This window comes from Anopheles moucheti, chromosome 2, assembly GCF_943734755.1.
Source record: "Anopheles moucheti chromosome 2, idAnoMoucSN_F20_07, whole genome shotgun sequence".
Taxonomy (NCBI): domain Eukaryota; kingdom Metazoa; phylum Arthropoda; class Insecta; order Diptera; family Culicidae; genus Anopheles; species Anopheles moucheti.
The window spans coordinates 49,935,059-49,956,616 of NC_069140.1; the positions used below are offsets into that span (position 1 = coordinate 49,935,059).

Genomic DNA, 21,558 nt, shown 5'->3' on the forward strand with positions numbered 1-21,558 from the left:
GAGACGGAGGATTCTCCCCACAGTACCTGAGCTATTTAGTCTACCGATCGCTCTCCGGAGAGGATCCTTGTTTGATAGTATGTGTAACTAATAGCCAATCGTAGAAGATCTTTAATTGATCAATAGCATCACAGTGACTGATAACGTGAGCAAGCGTCATGTACAAACATGGCGGATCCTTGTGCGGATCAGATTGATGTTAGCTCCCTTCGTAGATGCTCTCTTGGTGTCAGAAATCACAAAACTGGTCGCTTCTGGCGTGTCCGATCGCTTGCGCGGAGAGACTTCGACGAAAGGAAAAGCGCTTCAAAATAATATGCAATGACGACTGAGATGACCGTGTGCTCCTCTAGCTCTTGTAAGCTGGACACTAAACCCTAATGGTGATTAATTCTTTCCATTTTGCTCTCTGTTGTCCCCCAACAAAGATTGTCATCAAGAAGAAGAATAACCATGTGGGAACGTGGGAATGTGGGAGGCAAACAGTACTGCGAGTCAATCTGCTGATATCTATGATATGTGATATTAACATCTATTCCACTTCTCCACTCCATATCGTCGTATGCTGAGCGCTCCTTCGGGCACCAGCACAGCTCAGCTCGTCGGTATGTTCATGCAGACTATATACTCAGTACAAAACCGCATGCAATTATGAGGCGCGATCAGCATCTGCTGGCGGCGACGCTTTCTCCTAAACGCTTTTACTTACATATGTGTTTATATTAAGTATTTTGTGGAGAGTGTTTTTGTGTGTTTATTAAAAGTTTATTTAATAGAATAAATAGTTTGATCTTCGGATTCGTGGTTGAGTTGAGAAAAGGGATCAACGGCGGATCAAACGGCAGACGGAGTAGGTGGTAGCCTAGGGTCTCGCCGTTTTGGAGATCCCCTCTCGAAAGTTGATTATTCAAAGTGAGTTCAAGAGCCCCTTGTTCCGGTGCCTTTAGCTTTGCCTCATTTCAAGGGCCTCAATGCCCCCCAATTCATCGTTTTTAAAATTAGAGGCCCCATTTGTAATTCCGCCCTGGGCTTCCAAGGGGATTGATCCTCCACTGGTAACGATGATAGCGATGATAGTAAAGAATTCCAATATCCGTTTAGCAATTTTACACACGTACAGAGTGTTTTCTTTCTATTTGTGTGTATGTTGTTTGCACAAAAATTACTTAAATTAGATTGTAGAATGTTAATTTACATTCAAATTATTCTAATCAACCTTTATCCGAATAAACAAGCAATTCGATTTGCAACACACGATCTAGTCGAGACTAACTATTAAGTATTTTACTTATCGTTTCAAACATCCTTCCTTTCATCCTTCAATCGTAAAGAGTTGAAGAATATTGTCCATATTTGAGAGCATTGTCCAGGCATTCAATCCACCAATTTTACCTCCCCTTGTGCCAATGTCCTGGTCAACAGCTGGCGTACCTTGATTGGCAGATTGCTGTTGAAAGAGAATTGCATTACTCAGCTAAATTCAAATCGTTCCTGTACTGACAACTCACTCAAAAATCGAAAGTTGGTAAGGTTTAACCGTGGCCGGCACCACCACCTTCCGTTGATTAGTTTTGATGGCTTTCACCACACTCTCGCCGAGCATGGCGGGATCGTAGATCGGCAAACGCGTTAGCCCACTGCAAGAACGGCAAGAACAATAAACGAGTTAGCTGCTTTTGGTGCTTCTTCGTGCCAGACCCCTCCACAACTTACGATGATGCTTTCAGCAAACTGACGGCCTGTTTGCGGGTGTTAAAGGCAAAAGGAAATACGGTCGTCGTTCGGACATGCTTCGCCTGTCCACGCAGATACAGATCATCCTCCAGCGCATCCATAAAGCCGCGGATGGCGAATTTGGTCGTGGCGTACGTCTTTGCCCAGCCCGGTGCAACGTAACCCGCGATCGAGCTGATCGCTACTATGTGTCCTTTCCGGCGACGGATCATACTGTCGATGAAGGTTTGTGTGGTCTGTGCAGCGTGTAGTGGAAGATCGAAACCATTAGCCGTGATGATATGTCCACAATGTGGGGACTGTATTCATACCCAAAAGCTGGACAGCACGTTCACTTCCATGCTGCGCTTTACGTGTGAAGGAAGAGCGTCCAGCGAGAAGCTAGTAGGCAAGATGCCAGCATTGTTCACGAGAATATCGACCGGACCAAGATCTCGCTCCACGTCGCGGCCAAGCTGGCGCACTGCATCACAGTCCGAAACGTCGACCTGAAATGGAGATTGTTGTCCATAATACACAGTAAGGAATGGGGAAAATTGTTGGAATAACTTAACTACTTATATGTGAAATATGCTAAGCTTTTTTGGTAGTATTTTTCGCATGATGATCTTTGAGGAACTCAAATCTATTCGAAGATCGCGAATTTGATATTCCGACATATGTGCCTCAATTGGTGTTTGCGTCGAAATCGAACATTTCCCCTGTTTTGAGCCAATCTGAACTGTCTGAACTTTATCCGGAAATCAACCCTAATAAAGCTATCACCAAAAGTTGCCAAAATAAACAATGCCCCAATTTCGGAACATATCACCATTGAAAGCACAGTAAAGAAGACAATTGTATAACACTTCTTCTCCTGTCGAAACGCAATCATTACTATCTCGGGCGACCTTTGCCCACGCCGCCCGGCACTCACGTCAGACAGCTTCTTTATCTCGCTTGTACCTTGTACGCCTCGGCAGACACATTGTGGCGCCGCAGCTTGGCCACCGTCGCCTCGCTATTGGTTTCATCCACATCCACTATGGCCACGTTACAACCTTCCCTGGCCAGCGCGATCGCAATCGCTTGCCCCAGCCCGTTTGCGCCACCCGTCACTAGCGCCGTCTGTCCGGAGATGTTTTTTTCCCTGGGTGTGACAACCAGTGCGGCCAGCGCTTCCCACCAGAGCGGTACGCATTCGAAGGTAAACATAAGCAAACTTAGCAGCGTCTCAACGAGCTCTCTGGCACGTTGTACAGTGGTCTTAAGAGGAATCGGTTCAGCCCATTGGTACGGCCGGATGGTGTGAGGCTCATTCGCGGTTGGCATGGTTGGAGATCGATTCACTCGCTGTGCAGGTTGAACACTTCGTACGCAAATACACTCAGGCAGCTCACGCTATATCGACGAAACGGAAGCAACTGAATCACCGCCGAATTGCGAGCAGTTTGATATGGCAGGGCATTTGGAGGCCCTTTGGGAGACGAATATGTAATCTTATCCAAGGCAAAGCTCGATGGCTCGTATCGAATCACGCTCCCGCGTAGATAAGGTACTTGGTGGGATAATTTGCTAGAGGGTTTCGTTTTATTGGTTGGGTGTAACGAATCACACTCGTTAGCAGGCTGATAAGGCAATACCAATTCAAATCGGATCCGACTAGTATTAGACACCTGTCGCATAGGTTAATGAAACTTACAGCTCTCGATTTCGGAAACGGTATGCTTTTCAGTAAATTTCATAAATTTGTATTCCCTTGACCAGGTTCTACGAAAGCGTGTTTCGGTACTTAAGGACTTGGGCATTTGGTTTGATTCGGGCCTCACCTTCTGTCAGCAAGTCTAGGAAGTCTCTTGGTGTACTGAAACGTCTAAACTTCTCTGATCCATGTTGTGTGAAGATTTTGTTCTTTTTAGTGGTTAGGGCCACTCTCGAGTATTGCTCGGTGATCTGGTCCCCGTTGGTAAGAATCCACATCGATCGAATAGTCCTTCGCTAGGTTTGCCTTTCGGAAAACCATTGGTTCCTCTGCTCTGCCCTGTGACGAGGACAGATGCCGGTTGATTAGCCTTGCGTCAATTGAAGATCGCCGTTCTATTTCCCAATCATCATTTGTAGCCTCATTTCTGCTTGAATGCATCGATGCCGCAGCTCTACTCTCCAATATCTCACTTTATGTTCCCTCCCACTCCCTTCGTAACCGTCCCCCATTCTATATACCCATACGTCGCTCAGCAGCGGGCCGTAAAGATACCCTCCTTTTGGCCATTTAAATGTTTAACTACTCGTCCTTTTATTTTGATTATAATATATCCCAGCCTGCCTTTCGATCCCATTTGTCATCCGGTTCTTAAGTTTGCATCACGTTTCTATTTTTTTCCTGTTGATTTCTTCTGTTCTGCGTTCCGGTAAGGTTTAAGATAGTTGAAGCTTGAAATATTCTTGTAAGACTAAAATTAAGACGCCAAGTGTAGCCAGCGGTCTACAACGGCCTACGGTAATAAACAAATGAAAGAAATGAATGAAATGAATAAAATAAATGGTCTCCACTAGTGTTGGGTAATTTAGATTCAGATACATGAATCTGAATGAATTTTTGAATCTCTATTCCAAAAATTAATGAATCCTCAGAGATTAATGATTCCTCATAGATTCATAAATCTCTCCGGAAGTTTAATGATGAACTGGAAGTTTAATGATGATCTGATTTGGAAGCCTTATGGTGCATATTGCATGAATTAAGGGGAACATAAATTTTCAATAATTATTTTCTAACGGCCACCGTTGACTACTGATTAATATGCAATAGTGTTAAAACGAAGTTTCCCAACGCTGAACAGATCGTGTTAATCGATTTTACAAAGCATGAATATTGCGATTGCATACTGTTAGGCGTTAACGAACGCTGGGCGCATACGAGCAGACATAACTTGAGCAGGGCTGCTGATATCATTTGTATTGTGTAACTTACGCATATTTATATTGCCAATAAACCTCACAAAAACTATTCTCAGCTCAATCGCATATAGATTACCTAACATTTAGAGCATGAGTGTCTCGTGATTTAGAGGGCTTTAGGCTTAAGCTTACACACAAACCCGAATATAATAACTTATGAATATGTAACAAACTTTTAAATTCTGGTGGCCTATTTTTCTATAGTGCCAGCCATTTCGGCCATTCATTTACAATTATCTACATTACTGAGCGTTGCCAGACTGGTGAGAAGTGTTCTTAAAGCAATAATACATCTTCCAGTAAATAATCGAATAATGTTACGCTCAGTGGAGGATCAATCCCCTTGGAGGCCCAGGGCGGAATTTTTCAAGGGGGGCCCATAATTTTGCTACGGCATTATCGGTGTTAGGGAGATGTACTTCAAACATGATGTAACAACACCAGCAAAGTCTCGGAAAGAAAGCTCCCTTGCGTACATCTCAGAGTTCTGTTGCGTAGCCCTGTAAACGGGCCTAGTAAGCTAGTCTCTATATATAAACGTTTGTATGCGCTAAGGAGAACCATAACGCCACTACTTGGATCGCCATTAGCTGGTACGAAATTCCATACAAAACCAGCTGCTTTCAGATTGCCGATACCAGGAGAGCATCCACGGAAGAGGTAGCACCTGGTAATTTTGCCCGCTTAAAGGTATGCAATGTTTAAACACTAACTTTCCCGTTGGTCGTGAAAAATTTCTTCGAAAACTACCAGTTTTCGAATGTATAGTACCAGGAGAGCATCAACGGAAGAGGTAGCTCCTGGTACTGCGCCGTAAAGTATGCAATGTTTATACACTAACTTTGCAACCAACTTGCAATGCGCCGTCAGGTATGCAATGTTTATACACTAACCTTGCAACCAACTTGCAATGCAAGTTTAGTGCAAGCAAGAAACTTGCAGCAAGATGGCGCGCAAGATGGCGCCCAACTTCGTACTTGCATGCAACAAACTTGCATGCAAGCTTGCAAGTTCTTGCATGCAAGTTCTTGCATGCAAACTTGCATACAAACTTGCATGCAAGTTTGCATGCAAGAATTTGCTTGCAAGAACTTGCATGCAAGTTTGCATGCAAGCTTGCATGCAAGTTTATTGCATGCAAGTTTGTTGCATGCAAGTACGAAGTTGGGCGCCATCTTGCGCGCCATCTTGCTGCAAGTTTCTTGCTTGCACCAAACTTGCATTGCAAGTTGATTGCAAGGTTAGTGTATAAACATTGCATACCTTACGGCGCATACCTAGTGTATACACATTGCATACCTTATGGCGCAGTATCAGGAGCTACCTATTCCATGCATGCTCTCCTGGTACTTTAAATTCGGAAACTGGTAGTTTTTGAAGAAATTTTTCACGACCAACGGGAAAGTTAGTGTTTAAACATTGCATACCTTTCGGCGGTTTTCGACCAAAATTGCTGTACTAGGTGCTACCTCTTCCGTGGATGCTCTCCTGGTATTATACATTCGGAAACTGGTAGTTTTCGAAGAATTTTTTCACGACCAACAGGAAAGTTAGTGTTTAAACATTGCATACTTTTCGGCGGTTTTCGACCAAAATTGCTGTACTAGGTGCTACCTCTTCCGTGGATGCTCTCCTGGTATTATACATTCGGAAACAGGTAGTTTTCGAAGAAATTTTTCTCGACCAACGGGAAAATTAGTGTCCTGGTACTGGTGCAATTTCGTTTATACTTTAAAGTCACAAAGTCGATATTCTTCTCTGCATTTAATTTAATTAGTGTCCTGGTACTGGTGCAATTTCGTTTATACTTTAAAGTCACAAAGTCGATATTCTTCTCTGCATTTAATTTATCACATAGAAACAAATGTTTTATATAACCAAGGAAGATATTTTTGATCAATTTTCTACCTTGTAAATTAATTTTTTTTGCTATAAATTAACTTTGTTGTAAAATTTTCAAAAATCGCACAATCGGCACAAATTTTTTGGGGCCCCCAACACGGCGAGGCCCTAGGCGACCGCCTACTCCGCCTACCGTTTGATCCGCCGCTGGCTACGCTAGCTACTAGCTGAATTGTAAGTACAGCAATGATTCAGCAGAAAGTACAGCAATTCAGACTGTGAGTGACTGTAAAGTGATGCCGCAGGTGAAGTAGAATGCAATTATATTTTTCTTAATTTCTTCTATGTGACTCTTAAAGGTGGGAAAAGTAAATACAAACTCTTTCTATGCTTTTCTACGGTTCTTTGTGCATTTTTTATAGGTTTTTACTTAAACTGTGTTGTAGCAACGCTCTAAAAGTACGGAATAAAGTTACTCTGAGTTGCTGTGAAATGTAGGAAAACACGTTTAAAATTCCAATTGCACGTAATTGAACTACGAAAACTGGATCTAAATAGAAAATTACTGATGTTAGTGTTAATGTTTATGAATCCGGGGTGTTTATGTAGTATTTATAAATAAATAGACGGGAGGTGATCAGATACTCCGAAATAGTATACACTAAATAATGTCTGGTGATCGCATGTCGCCTTTTGGATAAACGTTGTATTTTCACTGCATGACCATCCTCTGTTTTCCCAGTCCTGTACGATTTTTGCCAAAATCGAATGAATAAATAGTCTTGTAGGGTGTACACTACGCTGCAACCTATACGCTGTTTAAATGCTGTTTCAGAGATCCTTTTACGCAAATGCTGGTTAGCTATCACTTTTGAGCTACTACAATACTGAACTTCATCATGTTTTGTTTATTTAAGAGGAACGGGCAGAACGTATTGTTCATGACTATTGGTAACTTAATCTATAGCCATAAGACATTGCCTTCTCCAAAGAGTGAAAGGATACCTTATCCCGGGTGTACTAGACCCTGCATGTCCTATGTAATATAAATATGTATGCAATAATATACCATAATGAATGGAAGAACTCTACACACGACACATATTGCCTTGACAAGATCGGGTAACACGAAGTCCACTCAGCCAGCATTCAATCCCGGCAGAACATGGTGCCCGGAATTCAAATCATGAAAAAAAGGAAAAAAGCCCAAAGGCTGGCTCACACTGTTTATGGGATGGTAGCATGCATGTTTCAAGGCTAGGAGGCTACGAAAAAGGTGAGATAATCATAATCCGCTTAACGTCTACGCGAACTCCAGAGGTCATCACATAGCACGAACAACATGAAACCCCTGGCAAGAAGAAAGTAAGCGTACGGTGATCTTCGAAGCGAGCGGTATTTCACACATAAGCGAGTTTTCGAGAATCGACCCGCATCCCTACCTCAAAGACGATCCGTTGAGAGAGACTGACTGGGTTGGGAGATTCGGACCGTCCCTTTTGCCATTCGCTTGGTGTCCGTCGGATCGTACAGATCGGTTCGCTTTGGTGGAACACGCAGTAATCTCAGGTGCGGACCGGATTGTGATTTTGTGCCCGTTGTGTTGGTGTCCCGCTCCACCAGGTGTGTCTCTAATCTCGTCCGTGTGTTGGTGTTGAATTTGTTTACAGATTAGACAACCAGCATTACCGGCAGCAAAATGCGGATAATTCACACTGGAACCATAGTGTTGCTGTGCCTGGCGTTAACGATCGGTAAGGTATAGGCTGGAGAAGTAATTCTTACTGTATTTGCTTCAAAGAGTCTCCACCAAGCTCGCACAGATTGCTATGATCGAACGGTGTACGCGATCACCTTCCATCATCATGCCTGTTCGGGAGTTTGGGCTCTGATGTCATCCGGTGGCATATAAATTAGCAAAGTGACACCCGATCCCCCGAAGGTCGCAGCACGTTTCATTTCGAATTGATTGACTCAATTGAACCCGGTTAAACTTGCAAATGATGCATCGAATGCACGGAACATGCTACCGGTGAACATTTATCGTTGTTTGGCATCGTCCGACAACCACCGGTGAAGGTCACTGCGGAAACATACAAATCTACCGCTTGATCGGAAGGTAACGCGTCCGAGCGGTGTTTGGGTAAGGGCAACACGTTTCGTTCGTATTCTGATAATTAGTCTCGATCATATTCTTGCTTTAATATTTATTGATATACAACATTTGTCTTTCCGTGCGTGTTCCTGCTCGTCGGAGTGTAACAGCAATCGCTTGACCTTCGTGACTCTGGCCTATTTCGATTGTTTGAGCCGGATTCATCTTTCGTATCAATTAACGTCTCGATCACTTTTGCGTGTCGCTGTATACGCGGAACTGTGCTGTTCACTTCGCGAACCAAGAACACTTCATCAAGAAGTGGGAATTTGGCATAAATGTGTTTTGATGTTTTATTTCACGGAAACAAACGTTTGTTGAAGTTTGATTTGAATAAGGCATGGCAATCCCCTGCTGGAATCATGTGACGCTGCAAGCAGTTCCAGTCTGATAGTAATCAACTTGATCGATTCTAATCTTTTAAACTGACACGTGCTTCCAGGCAGAATCTGCTTACTTGAGACAATATTTACAATTGCTAAAGGGTAATCCAAACAGTTCTATGAGTTCTACCCTTTCCTTCGGGGAATGCTATTAACTTAATAACTTATAATTATTTCAAAGTGTAGAGTCAATTAAGGTAGGTTTGTTGCAATTGGTGGCTTGTTAAATTTATTCCATTTATTATCAGAAAGTTGCACACGTTACTGACAAAATGTCACTGCGTCACTGTTCCATTCCATGTTAGCTACTTTCCACAGATTGAATGAGATCGAATGAAAGTGAAACCTCTTCTTTCACGCATCGTCTTATTGCAGATGCACAGTGGTTTGGCAGTAGCAAGAAGAAACAGGATGAGGATCCGAATGTTGCACTCCTTTCGTATGCACCGGTCGATCCCAGTGTGACTCCATCATCGACGATCGCTACTCCCACCAGTACCACACCCATTCCGTCGACAACGACCAAGAAAGGGTTCTTCGGCAAGCTGTTTGGGGGAAGTTCGAAGAATGAAGAAAAGTCTACTACCACCACAACGACGAAGACCACCACGACTACCGTAGCGACACCGACCACAAAGAAACAGGGATTCTTTAGCGGTCTGTTCGGTGGCAAAAAGGATAAAACATCCACGACCACGGTTGCTCCATCGACAACGGCCAGATCGGGCACCACGGTAAAACCGGGTACGGTCACCACTGCTAAGGCGTCTGCCGCTCTGCCAACCGCCGTTACCACCGCCAAAACCCTGGGGTCCATTGCCGGAGTTACATCGACTACTGCGAAATCGGTCTCGACACTGTCCACTGGTGCTGCATCATCGACAACCACAACCACAACGACACCCAAATCGAAGGATGCGTTCCCTGCACTTCCTCCATCGCGCAGTGGAAGTCCCACTCCGGCACCGGTACCGACGTCAACCGTTGCGAATGCTTGGACGCGTACTCCACCGACCGTACAGCCGGGAGGTAAACCGGGCGTTAGCTTTGTGCCGACCACTCCCGGAACACCTGGTGCGCAGAAAGTGAGCAGTACACCGGCATCGGCTAGTGCCGTTGGTGATGGCCCTACTACGGACGATGAGCTGGTGGCATTGTCCGAGTTGCTGTTCACCAAAGACACCAACAGCCCGAGCAAGTTCGTTACGATCAACTATCAGAAACAGACCTCGTCCTTCGTTAACACCGACGAGGCGCCAAATCCGTACGTTCGATTCTGATTGCATTGAGAGACATTGGGAACATGGAAACAGCTAATAATGGTTTGTTCAATTCCAGCTTCCTGACGGTGGATGAGGCAAAGATTTACGCCATTCCAACGATCGAGAAAATGCACGCACTGTTCAACAACTACGAACTGGATACGATGACTAACGAGTACGTAACCCCGCTAGAGAAGAAGGAGGAGAATGACTTTGTCGATGCTTTGCTGGCCACGAACGTAATGCGTCAAGCGATGCTGTTCCTGCAGAAAAAGGGAATTGTGACGGCTGATCCAAAGACTCACCACGAGCTGCTCAAGACGATCTGGTTTACGCTGTACTCGCGTGGTAACGGCAAGATTGGCAGTTCCGGGTTCGAGCATGTGTTCCTCAACGAGGTCAGCAATGGCACGATGATAGGACTGCATAATTGGTTGTACGTTTACGATATGGAGAAGGCCGGCCGAATCGATTACAAGGGCTGGAACAAAAAGATGGAGCTGGGCACGGTAAGTCCAACGAAGGGGCGAGGGGCTTTAATTAGTGATCGTTAGCTAACGTTGTCTTATATCGTGTCCCCGTAGAAAGGAGAAATTGCCAAGGTTCGGCTGACGTTCGATAATCTACAGAAACCGTCCAACTCGCTGTTTGTCGGCACTTCGCCCGAGCTGGAAATTGCCCTCTACACCGTTTGTTTCCAGGTGCGACCGGACAAAGAATGTCCACTCGCGATCAACGGTAAGCCGTTCACGATCAAGACCTTCACGTTCCGGTATCGAGGTAAAAACTTGATCGGTGGTGCATGGCCAAATATTTAAATGCTCCGGGACAGTTACACAACTATGTCTTTCCGTTTACATCAAACCTGGTGTGAAATGGGTGAAGAACATTTTTACTTTTATACCAGCAATATACGTACACGTGCATGATATTGAGCAAAAATAATACCTCATTTTTAAATAAAATAAATACTCCCTTTTATTTGTAGAGTTTGGTTAATGAGCAGTTAATGAAAGAACATCCAGAAATAGAAAAAAACAGCAAGAAAAATAGCATAAAAGAGTATTTGTACTTTTTATTCAAGAAGCAAGCATTTTTAAAGAAATTATCTCTCTCGCTCTCTTGACGTAACGACCTATTAGCTCAAGTGTGCCATTTCTGGCTTCCTAGGCTTAGTTTACTTCGTAGCGGGATAGGCTGTCCTTGTTACGGGGGATTGGTACGGATAAATAATGTTCATCGGATAAATAAATAATATTCGATCAACTGGTTTACTTTTAACTGAATGTTGAATTCAAATATTATCCTGAAAATTAAATACAGTACGCTACTTTCTTGTATGAGCTAAAATCATGTTCGAATTCGAACGCATTTTTGTACTTCGAATTTGTTCGAAACACTTCGGCACATCTTCGTGCCTTGTGTTTACACGCGTTCGAGTTCAGTACTACACAAAACCAACACGCCAAAATACACGAAAAAAATAAAAAATATCAAGCCGTGAGCTGCGACGGACGTGTTTAGGTACATCTCGTGCCGTGGTAAAGCTTTTTTTTATCGCGTATAGTTCTTGGAAAGAAGCAAACGTTGGTTCAAGCTAATACGTTTGTGTAAAGCAATTAGTTTCTTTGAAGCGCTCGTGCAACGCAAAAATTGGTGTAGCAGGAAAAGTGCGATTGTGTAGAAATCCACCCGCGTATACATCAGATAGAGTACCAAAAGTTCAGACGAAATTGAAACAAGCAATAATATGTTCATTGTGTTACCAGAAGGATACGATTCGTCACTACTGTTTCATACGCAAACGTTTGCAAAACCCACCAACGCAACCACTTTGTGGCCGCACCTTGGTAGATGTGGAGCGATCCTGCAACAGTGTCAGGGAAGAGTTTGCAAAAATCTTGAATAAAAAGGCAAAAAGTAGAACTTCTAAAAGAGGGTCGCTCAAGTGTCCTTCCCATCCCCGAGGGAGGCTGCATGGCGTTTCATTCACGCATGCACGCACGCCCAAGACTGGTCCTTCCGGCGGTGGTGAGTTAGTGTGAAAAGTTACGCTATGGTTTTCTTTTTTTCGTTCATCTGCAAACTCTGTCCCCGTTCTAATTGGGAAGAAGATTTTTGAAACACACTTGTGAGGGGTTCCTCGTTATTAAAATTGGTACGTTTGATTGCTGACGAAAAGATCCTTCTAACACTCGTTCACGTTAATCACAGTAGCGGATTATCCTTCCGGCAGGATTACTTTGATTACGTAGCTACCCCACCACGCAAGGCGTGCCGAATACATGTGTGCGTAAGCAAAAGAGAATCTCCAATGTATTTTTTGCTGAGAATGTATTAGAGATGGGATGCTGATGCGATAGTGTGCGTGGCTATGCTATCTGACCAAGAAAGCAAGAAGAATTGCTATTGCTAGGATATTTTTCCCGGTTCTGCTCGCAAGAGGGAACTATTGCGTTCCGTTTCCTTCTTCCTACGCAACGAAACGGGACAAAACCACATGTGTCCTGTACCACTACCACAGTGATAATAGGAGCTGTCAAGAGGCGAAGGCAAGGTTCTCCCTCAGCATAAAATCCTTAACGCCAGCATCCCACACTTTTACTTCCAAAGGACGATACGTAAAGACTTGTGCGGTGTGTGTGTTTTTTTCTCTCTTGTTCGCATAGCTGTGTATAGTTATGTGTGTGTTTGTGCGAGCGTATGTGTATTGTAACAATCGCAGCATCCCATGGTTCTACATTGTAGTTTGCTTGTTTTGATTGTTTCAACGGTCTTCATCGGTTTCTTCCTTTCGTGCAGCTTTGCGGGCGTTCGTATGTCTCTTTGACAGTGTGTGAGTGAGTGCGTGCAGGATGAAATATTTTAGCGATCTGCGGCGGCGGATGAAGATGCTGGTGTGCGAGTGAGCGACACCACAGTGAAAACAGCAGCTCGTGGTTCCGGGTTCGATACTTCTCTCGACAGAAGGCTGAATATTCAGGCAAAGGAAAATAAAAAAAAAGATCTACAAAAATTGTTTGTTTTATGGTGAGCTAGGCTGTGTGTGTGAGTGTGCGTGTGTGGTTTGGGAGGGTCCACCTGGGTGGATATGAGAAGTGTGAAAAGTTGAAAAAGGCCACGTTCTTCAAAATAGTCAAGAATTCCAAACGTGCCAGAAGTGAGAAGAGCGTTTAGAAGAATCTGTGGAAACGAAAAATATCTTTCCCTAGTGCAGTGTGTGTTTTGTGTGAGCACATGTTTAAAGTTGTAGTTGTCGACAGTGTGCATGTGTTTGGCTGCCATTTCCGTTCGGCACCGAGCGTTTAAGAATGTAAAGTTAATAAGATAGAAAAGCAGTTTTGATAACCAGCCGTTAGTCGTTTGTGGATAAGCTTTGGTCAGCGAGATAACCACTAATCACAGCCGCAACTCACACATCGCAAAGCACGCACGCACGCGTGTGCACCGAGGAACGGCATAAGCGGTGTTCAACCCCCTGGGTTGGGAGAAGAAGGGGGCAAAACGAGAAAGCGAGAATAGATACACCCAACATACCGCCCTTTCTCGCAACGCAATGCAGTACGGAAACGTGATCATGGAGCAGCATCAGCCTGCACCGTCCTTTCTGGTGCAGCTGCTGCATTCGGTTCCGCACATCAACATTACGCTGCACCGGGTCAACGATACGTTTAATCCGAACAGCACCGTTTACACCGAGGTAAGTGAAAGACCTTCGTGCTGTGGAGCTGAGCTTCACTAAAACACCCTTTTTCTCATACTAGGGCGATTTTGCTCTTACTGTTCACTGTAGGGAAGATGGTATCGTACAATATTCCTACGGGAAAATGGTTTAGAAAATTTCCCATTCTCTTTGAGGCTCGAATGTACAGTGAAAACCTGTACCGTATTTTGGAGAATTGAAGAGCAAAAGCATCACAGACGCCCCACAGCATCAGCATCTTTCCAGAGAGCAAAAGTTTGTTGACAGCATCTGATCTCTCGCGTGTGTTCTCTTCCTTTCGGCGAAGAAAATTGGCTGGGGCTCGTGTATGACGGGCTATGCTAGGAGAGAACATTTACCACCAATGTCAACATTATGTCAGATAGCAGGCGTTCGAGATCCCTTCTTTTGCCGCCCACTGTGAACCTCACTCTATATCGACCTACTCTGCTAACAGGAAGGTGAAACTGTGAGATTTCGTTGCCAAGGCGGCAACATGGGTTGATAAGTTAATGATTGATTATTCTCTCGTGGAAGTATATGCTCCTTTAGGTAAATAACACAGCTGCTGACGTCACTCGGAAGTACGGAAATATTATTAGCGAGTATGTTTTCTGCTCTAGTGATTAAATGTTATTTAATGGAAAATTATTTAAAATAAATTGGAAGTAATAACAATTATAAGAAATGTCCACTTTTTTTAATCACGCAGAATTTATACTAATCTATTTTGTCTTGCAATTCACACACGTCAATTGTTATTTTCTTTCGCGTGTGTGAGTGTGCGTGTTTTTTTTTTCTGTGCAAAACGTCATCATTCCCTAGTAACGATATTCACCCGTTGGTAACCGTGCAAAGACACGAAATACAGAAAACAATTGCGGATACTAAAGTTAAAACAGTGCTCCCCAGCATTGTATGACAATTTCCCATTTCCCGACCGGTAAATTCACTATTCGCATAATGTCTTCATGCCACGCTCGTTTTCCGCGTATTAGGGAGGATGGGTTGCCCCCGGAGCTGGTGTCAGTAAACGTATCCTTCCTCGATTCTACGCAACCACAAAAAAAAACCTTTGCTGCACTTACACAAACAACTGTTAACTGGATGGTACGCACACTGTGACGCAACGGCTTCACGCAATTGGCTCGTATGTATGCGTGCGGTTTTCCTTTTTCCCAATTCGTGCCATATCCTGACACTCCTTCCGCCGGGATGTTAAAATAACCCGTTCCCGGTCATGAAGATCCTTGCTTTGTGGTTTTTTTTAGATTGCAGGAAAAAAAACCTCATTGGGCTTAATTGTTGCTCAGGAAAGAATGCTGTGTTTTTATCGCACCACATCGCTGTATTGGGCAAACAAAATCGCCCTGCCGTGTGCCCGGTACGTCGGTGTACACCTTTCGCATATAAGTGTGTGTGGGTGAAGGTCGTAAAATGGTTCATCATCTCAACAGTAGCATTGGTATGTATGGGTGAGTTCGTATCCGAACACACCGGAAACGCGTATACCGTCATACTGAACCTGCTGAAGGAAGTTGTCCTCGTGCACACGATGTCGCCAGTACTGGCAACGGGGCGATGACGCCATAAAGATTGCGTCCTCCTGTTTTTTTTTTTGTTTCTTCGAGCATCCCTCCGTTAATCCGTTTCCCGCGAAGGTGAGGATGGCGATAAACAAAACGGGGTGAACACACAGAGAAACATGATCAAATTTGTTTAGCATAACATTTTCCAGCATCCTTTTGCCGAGTGGGGTTTTCGGCTTATTTTGGGACTCACTTTGGCGAAACCTATTTTTGGAACGTCATCCGTTGCGCTGTTCCGTTCAGAAATAGACTACACATTAAAATAATGATACATTCCAGTAATGATGACGGACGTGTCCCTTCCTGCCACGGTGAGGGAGACGTGAGCATTTGGCAAAGCAATTATTTGGCGTCTCCCGAACGAACGCGTGACGTAAGTAAAGGATACTCCGAACGATGTGTCTCGGATTGCCCAGGTGCATTCCCACGAGAACACACACACACACACCCATCGTCTTATTTCCTTCCGTACCTTCGAGGCCACATCCAGTTCCAGTTCCAATTTTCCTGAGCACTTGTCGCGCTCAGTGTCTCCCCGACATCGCCACCAAGGGGGAACTACCCCCGTGATATATAGGCGTTGTCTGAGGTTTTTGATTTTGACGCTGTGCTCCCCAGAACAACAAAAAAAAAAAGAAAAACGATCGATTGATGATGATGGCGTCAAGCGGGAAGTGCTTTGCAAAATGGGAATAGCGGTTGGGACCGGCGGCTTGATTGAATTTATTTTCGCGTGATTGTAATTAGTTGATTGAATCGATTTTAGCCAAGTTCCGGACCCTTCATGCGACGCTAAAGTTACCATTTTGTTTTTGCTACGCTCTCTCGTTGCCGGATGAAGCGGCATGTCGTCCTATCAGTTTCTGTGGAATCGCTATCGGCCGGCCATACATTATCTGTGTAACCTTTATCTGTGCTTCCATCCAACGGGTACAAGTGTTCGGCACTGCGGGGAGGGAAAGTAATGTAAGCGTAGTAAAGCCTTACAGTAAATGAAACCCCATTCATGGGTGTCACTATCATGTGGTAACGCTTATCGGTGCGATTACTTTCGCTATTCATGACACACACGTTATCAGGCAGCAGCGTTAGGGGTCGTTTTTACCACACTGCACACCGTTTTATTGATTTGCACCATCGGAGTGAAATTTTATCTAAAGCTTTGCCCATATTTCGTTCATCTTTAATTGCTAAACTTGTTAACTTGATAATTCATTGATGTGTGTATTATTACGCGACCAGTAAATGGGAGGACGAATCGTACTTTAAATACATTTTTTGATACAATTACAATTATTGAATTGTTGCACAATATTTGCAGCATTTACTTGCGTAGTTCTCATCACAATTAATGCCTTCTCACTACTTACCCATGTTAGTGATGAGAGACTAACAATGTCAAAACATGTTTCGCCACCAATTTATTTCCTTTTTTCCTTTTTTTTTGTTTTTTTTTTGTAAATTTCTGTCATTTTCTGCGTCAACAAGCAACAGCAAGCCGAACGAAAAGAGCGCACCGAAAATAGTTGATGAAAAAGGCAAACAGGAGGACCTATAATTGTCTCCCGCTGTCGGAAGCGTAATCTAAACAACTTTTCAAAACCCACGTTGAACATTCACCGAGATCATCGATTTGGATGGGGGTTTTGGGTAGCGTGTTAGAATGAAAAATAGAATTTCCCTCTCTCTTCCTCCGCTATCATTTTCCGCCGGTGTGTGAAATGTGTGTTGCGAATGAAAATTCTTCTACCCGCGATCGTATGGTAGAGCTGATTTTTATGATCACACAGTACCAGAAATGCCCTTTTAGGTGGACGTGCCTTGGATCGCTGGGTCCTTTTCCGAACGCTTTAGTTTCTGAACGGCCATCCCATTGACGGCGTTTGGTTGAGATTTAAATTCTCCCCCCCCCTAGTAAATAGTGGTGTCGCAGACAAACCAGGTTAAGGCTGCCACGATTAACGACCACACACCGAGCAGCTTGTGAAGTTGATGGATCGAGATGGATTATACAATTGATTTGATTTCTTAGTGTTCGTTTTTTTGTGAATGTCGCTCGCTCTGTAAGAATGTGAATGTCTGTCGCTCTTTTTAAGTAAAAGTAAGTTATTAGGCAAATTAAACATTTATGCACCGAAAAGGAAGCTGAGAAGTTAAAATGTATCTGACGGATTTTTCATTTAACAATTAAATTGTTATTAAAACAATCCACGTGAAAAAATATATGCTATTTATATTTATATGATCATGTGGTATAATAATTGTGAAGCTGCCCGATAGCGTTTCTGTTGGTATAATCACACACGTGGTACACGTGGCAGAAGAGATCGTCGAAGCAGCTCCACTCAAGGGTTGGAATCGATTTCGATATTCTCGCATCCGACTCCAGGTCGGGTCCTGAGTATCGTATGTATCGTATGACCCCACCACTACTCAGAACCTTCATTTTAAAGATAATTTTTGAGCTTAGGATCTACCAGACATAATAATAATAATTGGATACCCAATGTTTCGATAATGTTGTTTAACACGTTGACCACTATGTGGCTGACGGGTTTTTTTCGACATTTCACGTTGAAACAGACAATTTACACGCGATAAGTTTGCACATATTTGATTCCTTTGCTTTCACAGTGCTTTTTTTTCGTGGTTATTCTTTCTAAGTAAAAAAGAGAGTTTCTATTATGTTTCTATTCTCATTTATTCATCGTTTATTTTCGATGAACAATGTTAAAACACTCAACAGCACAAAGTTGAAGTTGATCGGGACTCCTTGAACGATATGTAAACGATCGTTTAACAGTTTCACGTGCCTTTAAGCGGCCCATATTTTGTCTCTTATTGTTGTACCATTGTTTGCATGCGCGTTGCAATTTTTTCCCATGAGAGTCCTGACGGATGGCTAAAACATGATTTACTTGTTGCGGACTGAAATTAGTTGTATTTTTGCCGGGTATTTGTAACAATTCAGAAGCAATCATCTCTTCGAATTCTCTTATGCCGATGTTTTTTTGTTGCAGTTTTAAAAACCACTAAGGCGTTTACTACAGAAGTTCCCAAACAAAGCTCGATTCCTAGCTTTCGGTACCATTTTATGGCATCTTTGCTGCGAAATATCTTCGGATGAACCTTGCGCTAAAAGATCCGAAGTACTACTAAAGTATTCAAAAAGCTCAAGTACTCAGTAGAAAAATTGATTATTGAGGTAAAACGGAGGAATTCATAGAAGTGATATTGTCAGAGTCTGATAAATCCGATTTCCTTGCTAGCAGGAGTTGGAGTCGGAATTTCACCGACTTTTGTGAGAGGAAGGGAGGAGGAGATGTTTCAAGAATGTTCCAATAAATTAGCACAACAAACAACATTTTGGAGCGACTGAGACAACAAACAGAATTGGTGAATGTAATTTAAAAGAGAAGGAGAAAAAAAACCGAATGCAAATGCAATTGTTTCTACGAGTGATTCGGTGGCCTGATGGGGCAGTTCAGTGAACATGTACCTGTGGCAGTCGTCAACGTGTTAAATTTTCAAATTTACAAACCTTTTTTTCAGATATTCCAAAAACCTGAAGCTTCAAGAAAAGCTTATGTTGTACTTACGTTGGACAAGCGAAGCTTAATGGATGGAATAGCTCTATCGATCCGTTAATTCCATTAGACGTATGACCGTTGAACACAACAAAGATGAAAGATAATAAATAAATGTGCTAATAGTTACTCATTTCTTTACGCGGGTTAAAACATTATTTGTTTTTCCACCCATTTTTCCACCGGCTTTGTGTTCGGCGATTATTCGGACCTTAGAATAATAAATACCTTTTCACGTGGTGCTATCCAATAATGCAACTCTTGCATGTTTAACAATTAAGTTACAAAAAAAAACGGACGAAAATCGTACCGCACAATACACATTTAACGCAAACAAGCCCTCCGGTGCGGCGCATTAGCGTGTTTGAAAAAAGGGGGGGCCCCGGAACGCTCGCTGGCTTCTTCGCGCTGGGGTACGATTCCGACCGCGCGTAAGCGTGAGCAGCATAAAATGCGCTCCAAAGCCGCCCCATATTTCGTAACATTCCCGTGTGCTCCAATTTCGTGGGAGACCGCTTGTGGTCTCGCCTGAAATCGCTCGCGGTTTCCGATTACTTACTGCAACCGGGAACCCGGTGCTTTGTGACCCAATCGGACACCTCAAAAACCTACCCGGCCGCTTCGTTTTCCCGGGGTCGCCGATGGAATGTTTGTTTGGTGATCTAGCAAAAAAAAAACAAAGCCGGTGTGCACCGTTCAGTGCGGAATGTGGAGCAGATTGAGGAGAGTAGAATGCTCTATTAATTTACGGCAAGCTTTCGGGAGGGATTTGGGCAGGAGGGTTGTTGGTGTCTGATGTGTATGCCGTTGATGTATGTGATCGATTGTTTTTTTTCCGTTGTGGAAACGAATCGATACGCGACGAAAGATGAATTTGGTGGACCGTCGCTCATCGTAGCGGGTGGGTACGTGCTATCTATCGCGGACAAACGCTGCCGTACAGTTTGCCGGTTCCGCTTTCGACTAAACGTTTGCTCTGGGTTAGTTAGTTCTCTCGTTAGTTAGCGCACTGCTGCCGCCGCTGTGTGAAGAAACGTAATAACACTCTGCACCAGCCGGCACTGCACTCATTGCATCGTTGGTCACGTTTTGCATCGCATGCAACTCCCCGACCTAGTAGCTGCGAGGCGCGCACTGATAGTGTTGGTGGGCGGTGTATGTGGAGCCTGCTGTGGAACCCGCACGTCTTGTGGGCCGGACGGGTTTGTCAGATTGCGATAAAAGCCTACACCAGAAGTGTAATAGCAGCGGATGGACCGGCACGTTCTTGGTGTGTAATGCAGCGTACACGATGATGTTGGGAAAGGATACAAGAGGAATCGGTTGTAAGCGGGCCAACATTTGCCAACGACCGGATGGCGAAAGATACCAGTGGTTCTTATAAAAATGCAATATGGGATCGTTTTTTTTTTTTGCACAGCTTCCTGTTTAAGATATTGCATCTTTGTTTGTTTGTTTGCACTTGTATCGCTAGGGTGCGACTCTGCCCAACTGCATTCCGCTATATAGAACGGAAATTTATCATTCCATTCCGCAATCAGAAAATGGCGCAATACGTACGCCAACTTGGTCAACAGAGTATGAAGAATTCATATGTAAATTGTAGTGAAAATATTGCGCATCTATGCTCCTGCTGTAATATAACTGTTGGTTGGTTATTACATATCTATGAAATAAAATCGTAATGAATCTGAGCAGAGACGCATAGTTAACAAACTGCTTGGTCAGAATAGTGGCTTTATTGGTTCATTTTTTTTTAAACTTAAAACTGAAGTTTATCGATATCTTCATAAACTGTTTTCAGGAAATGATGCACTGGAAATGTGGATTAATATTGCCTTGATTGGAAACAGTTATTGATTTCGAAGCTGACGACAATGTTCCTCGTCCACGGCCAGCTCGACAAAGACCCGCGAACGCCCATGAAATGGAAGAAGCCTAATGCTTGAGCACCCGCCAGACTACATCAAAGCGTTTATATTATTTGGTGATTGTTGTTTCAACAGTAACGAGTTTGTTCGTTCCTCAATATTTGAAGCCAAGTGCACTTTTTTGGAACCCGTTGGGTATTAAGTATTATGAGCTACAATAGAAAATCGACTACAGTGTGTGGATATGCACTATGAAGTTAATTCTTCAGCATGATAATGCTCGGTTTTACAGCATTGAAAAGCAGGTTGAAAATATGTGTGGATACTCTCAAATTAGATATTTTATTCCACCATTTCATTATCGATTGTTTTTTGATGGCACATCGCCTGACCGATCAGCACCTCCGGTTATATGAAGATATAAAAAATGACTTCATTGAGGCCAAAAATGACTTTTTCCTTGAAGCTAGTCGAGCTCTGCCTGATAAGCTA

General features: G+C 43.5%; 3 protein-coding genes across 3 annotated transcripts in view; 2 read left to right on the plus strand and 1 right to left on the minus strand.

The window, feature by feature from the left end:
• Nucleotides 1–1,374: 1,374 nt before the first annotated feature.
• On the minus strand, nt 1,375–3,045 carry LOC128298991 (uncharacterized oxidoreductase YoxD-like). Its single transcript, XM_053034817.1, has 5 exons — nt 2,680–3,045; nt 2,046–2,222; nt 1,714–1,970; nt 1,509–1,637; nt 1,375–1,447 (listed from the first exon to the last, which is right to left on the minus strand). Exons 1-5 carry the CDS (start codon nt 3,043–3,045, stop codon nt 1,375–1,377), a joined length of 1,002 nt encoding a protein of 333 aa, XP_052890777.1.
• Nucleotides 3,046–8,064: 5,019 nt separating this feature from the next.
• LOC128310287 (endoribonuclease CG2145) lies at nt 8,065–11,286 on the plus strand. The gene is made up of 5 exons (XM_053046891.1): nt 8,065–8,085; nt 8,187–8,270; nt 9,430–10,318; nt 10,393–10,825; nt 10,901–11,286. The coding sequence occupies exons 2-5, from the start codon at nt 8,216–8,218 to the stop codon at nt 11,132–11,134; spliced, it is 1,611 nt and encodes a 536-aa protein (XP_052902851.1). The 5' UTR covers nt 8,065–8,085; nt 8,187–8,215; the 3' UTR covers nt 11,135–11,286.
• A 2,586-nt stretch (nt 11,287–13,872) lies between these two features.
• The window catches only part of LOC128310193 (protein tweety-2-like), a 39,614-nt gene continuing 31,928 nt past the window's right edge, over nt 13,873–21,558 (plus strand). The window contains exon 1 of the mRNA XM_053046778.1: nt 13,873–14,016. Coding sequence (XP_052902738.1) covers nt 13,873–14,016 — 144 coding nt within the window. The remainder of the gene's footprint in view (nt 14,017–21,558) is intronic.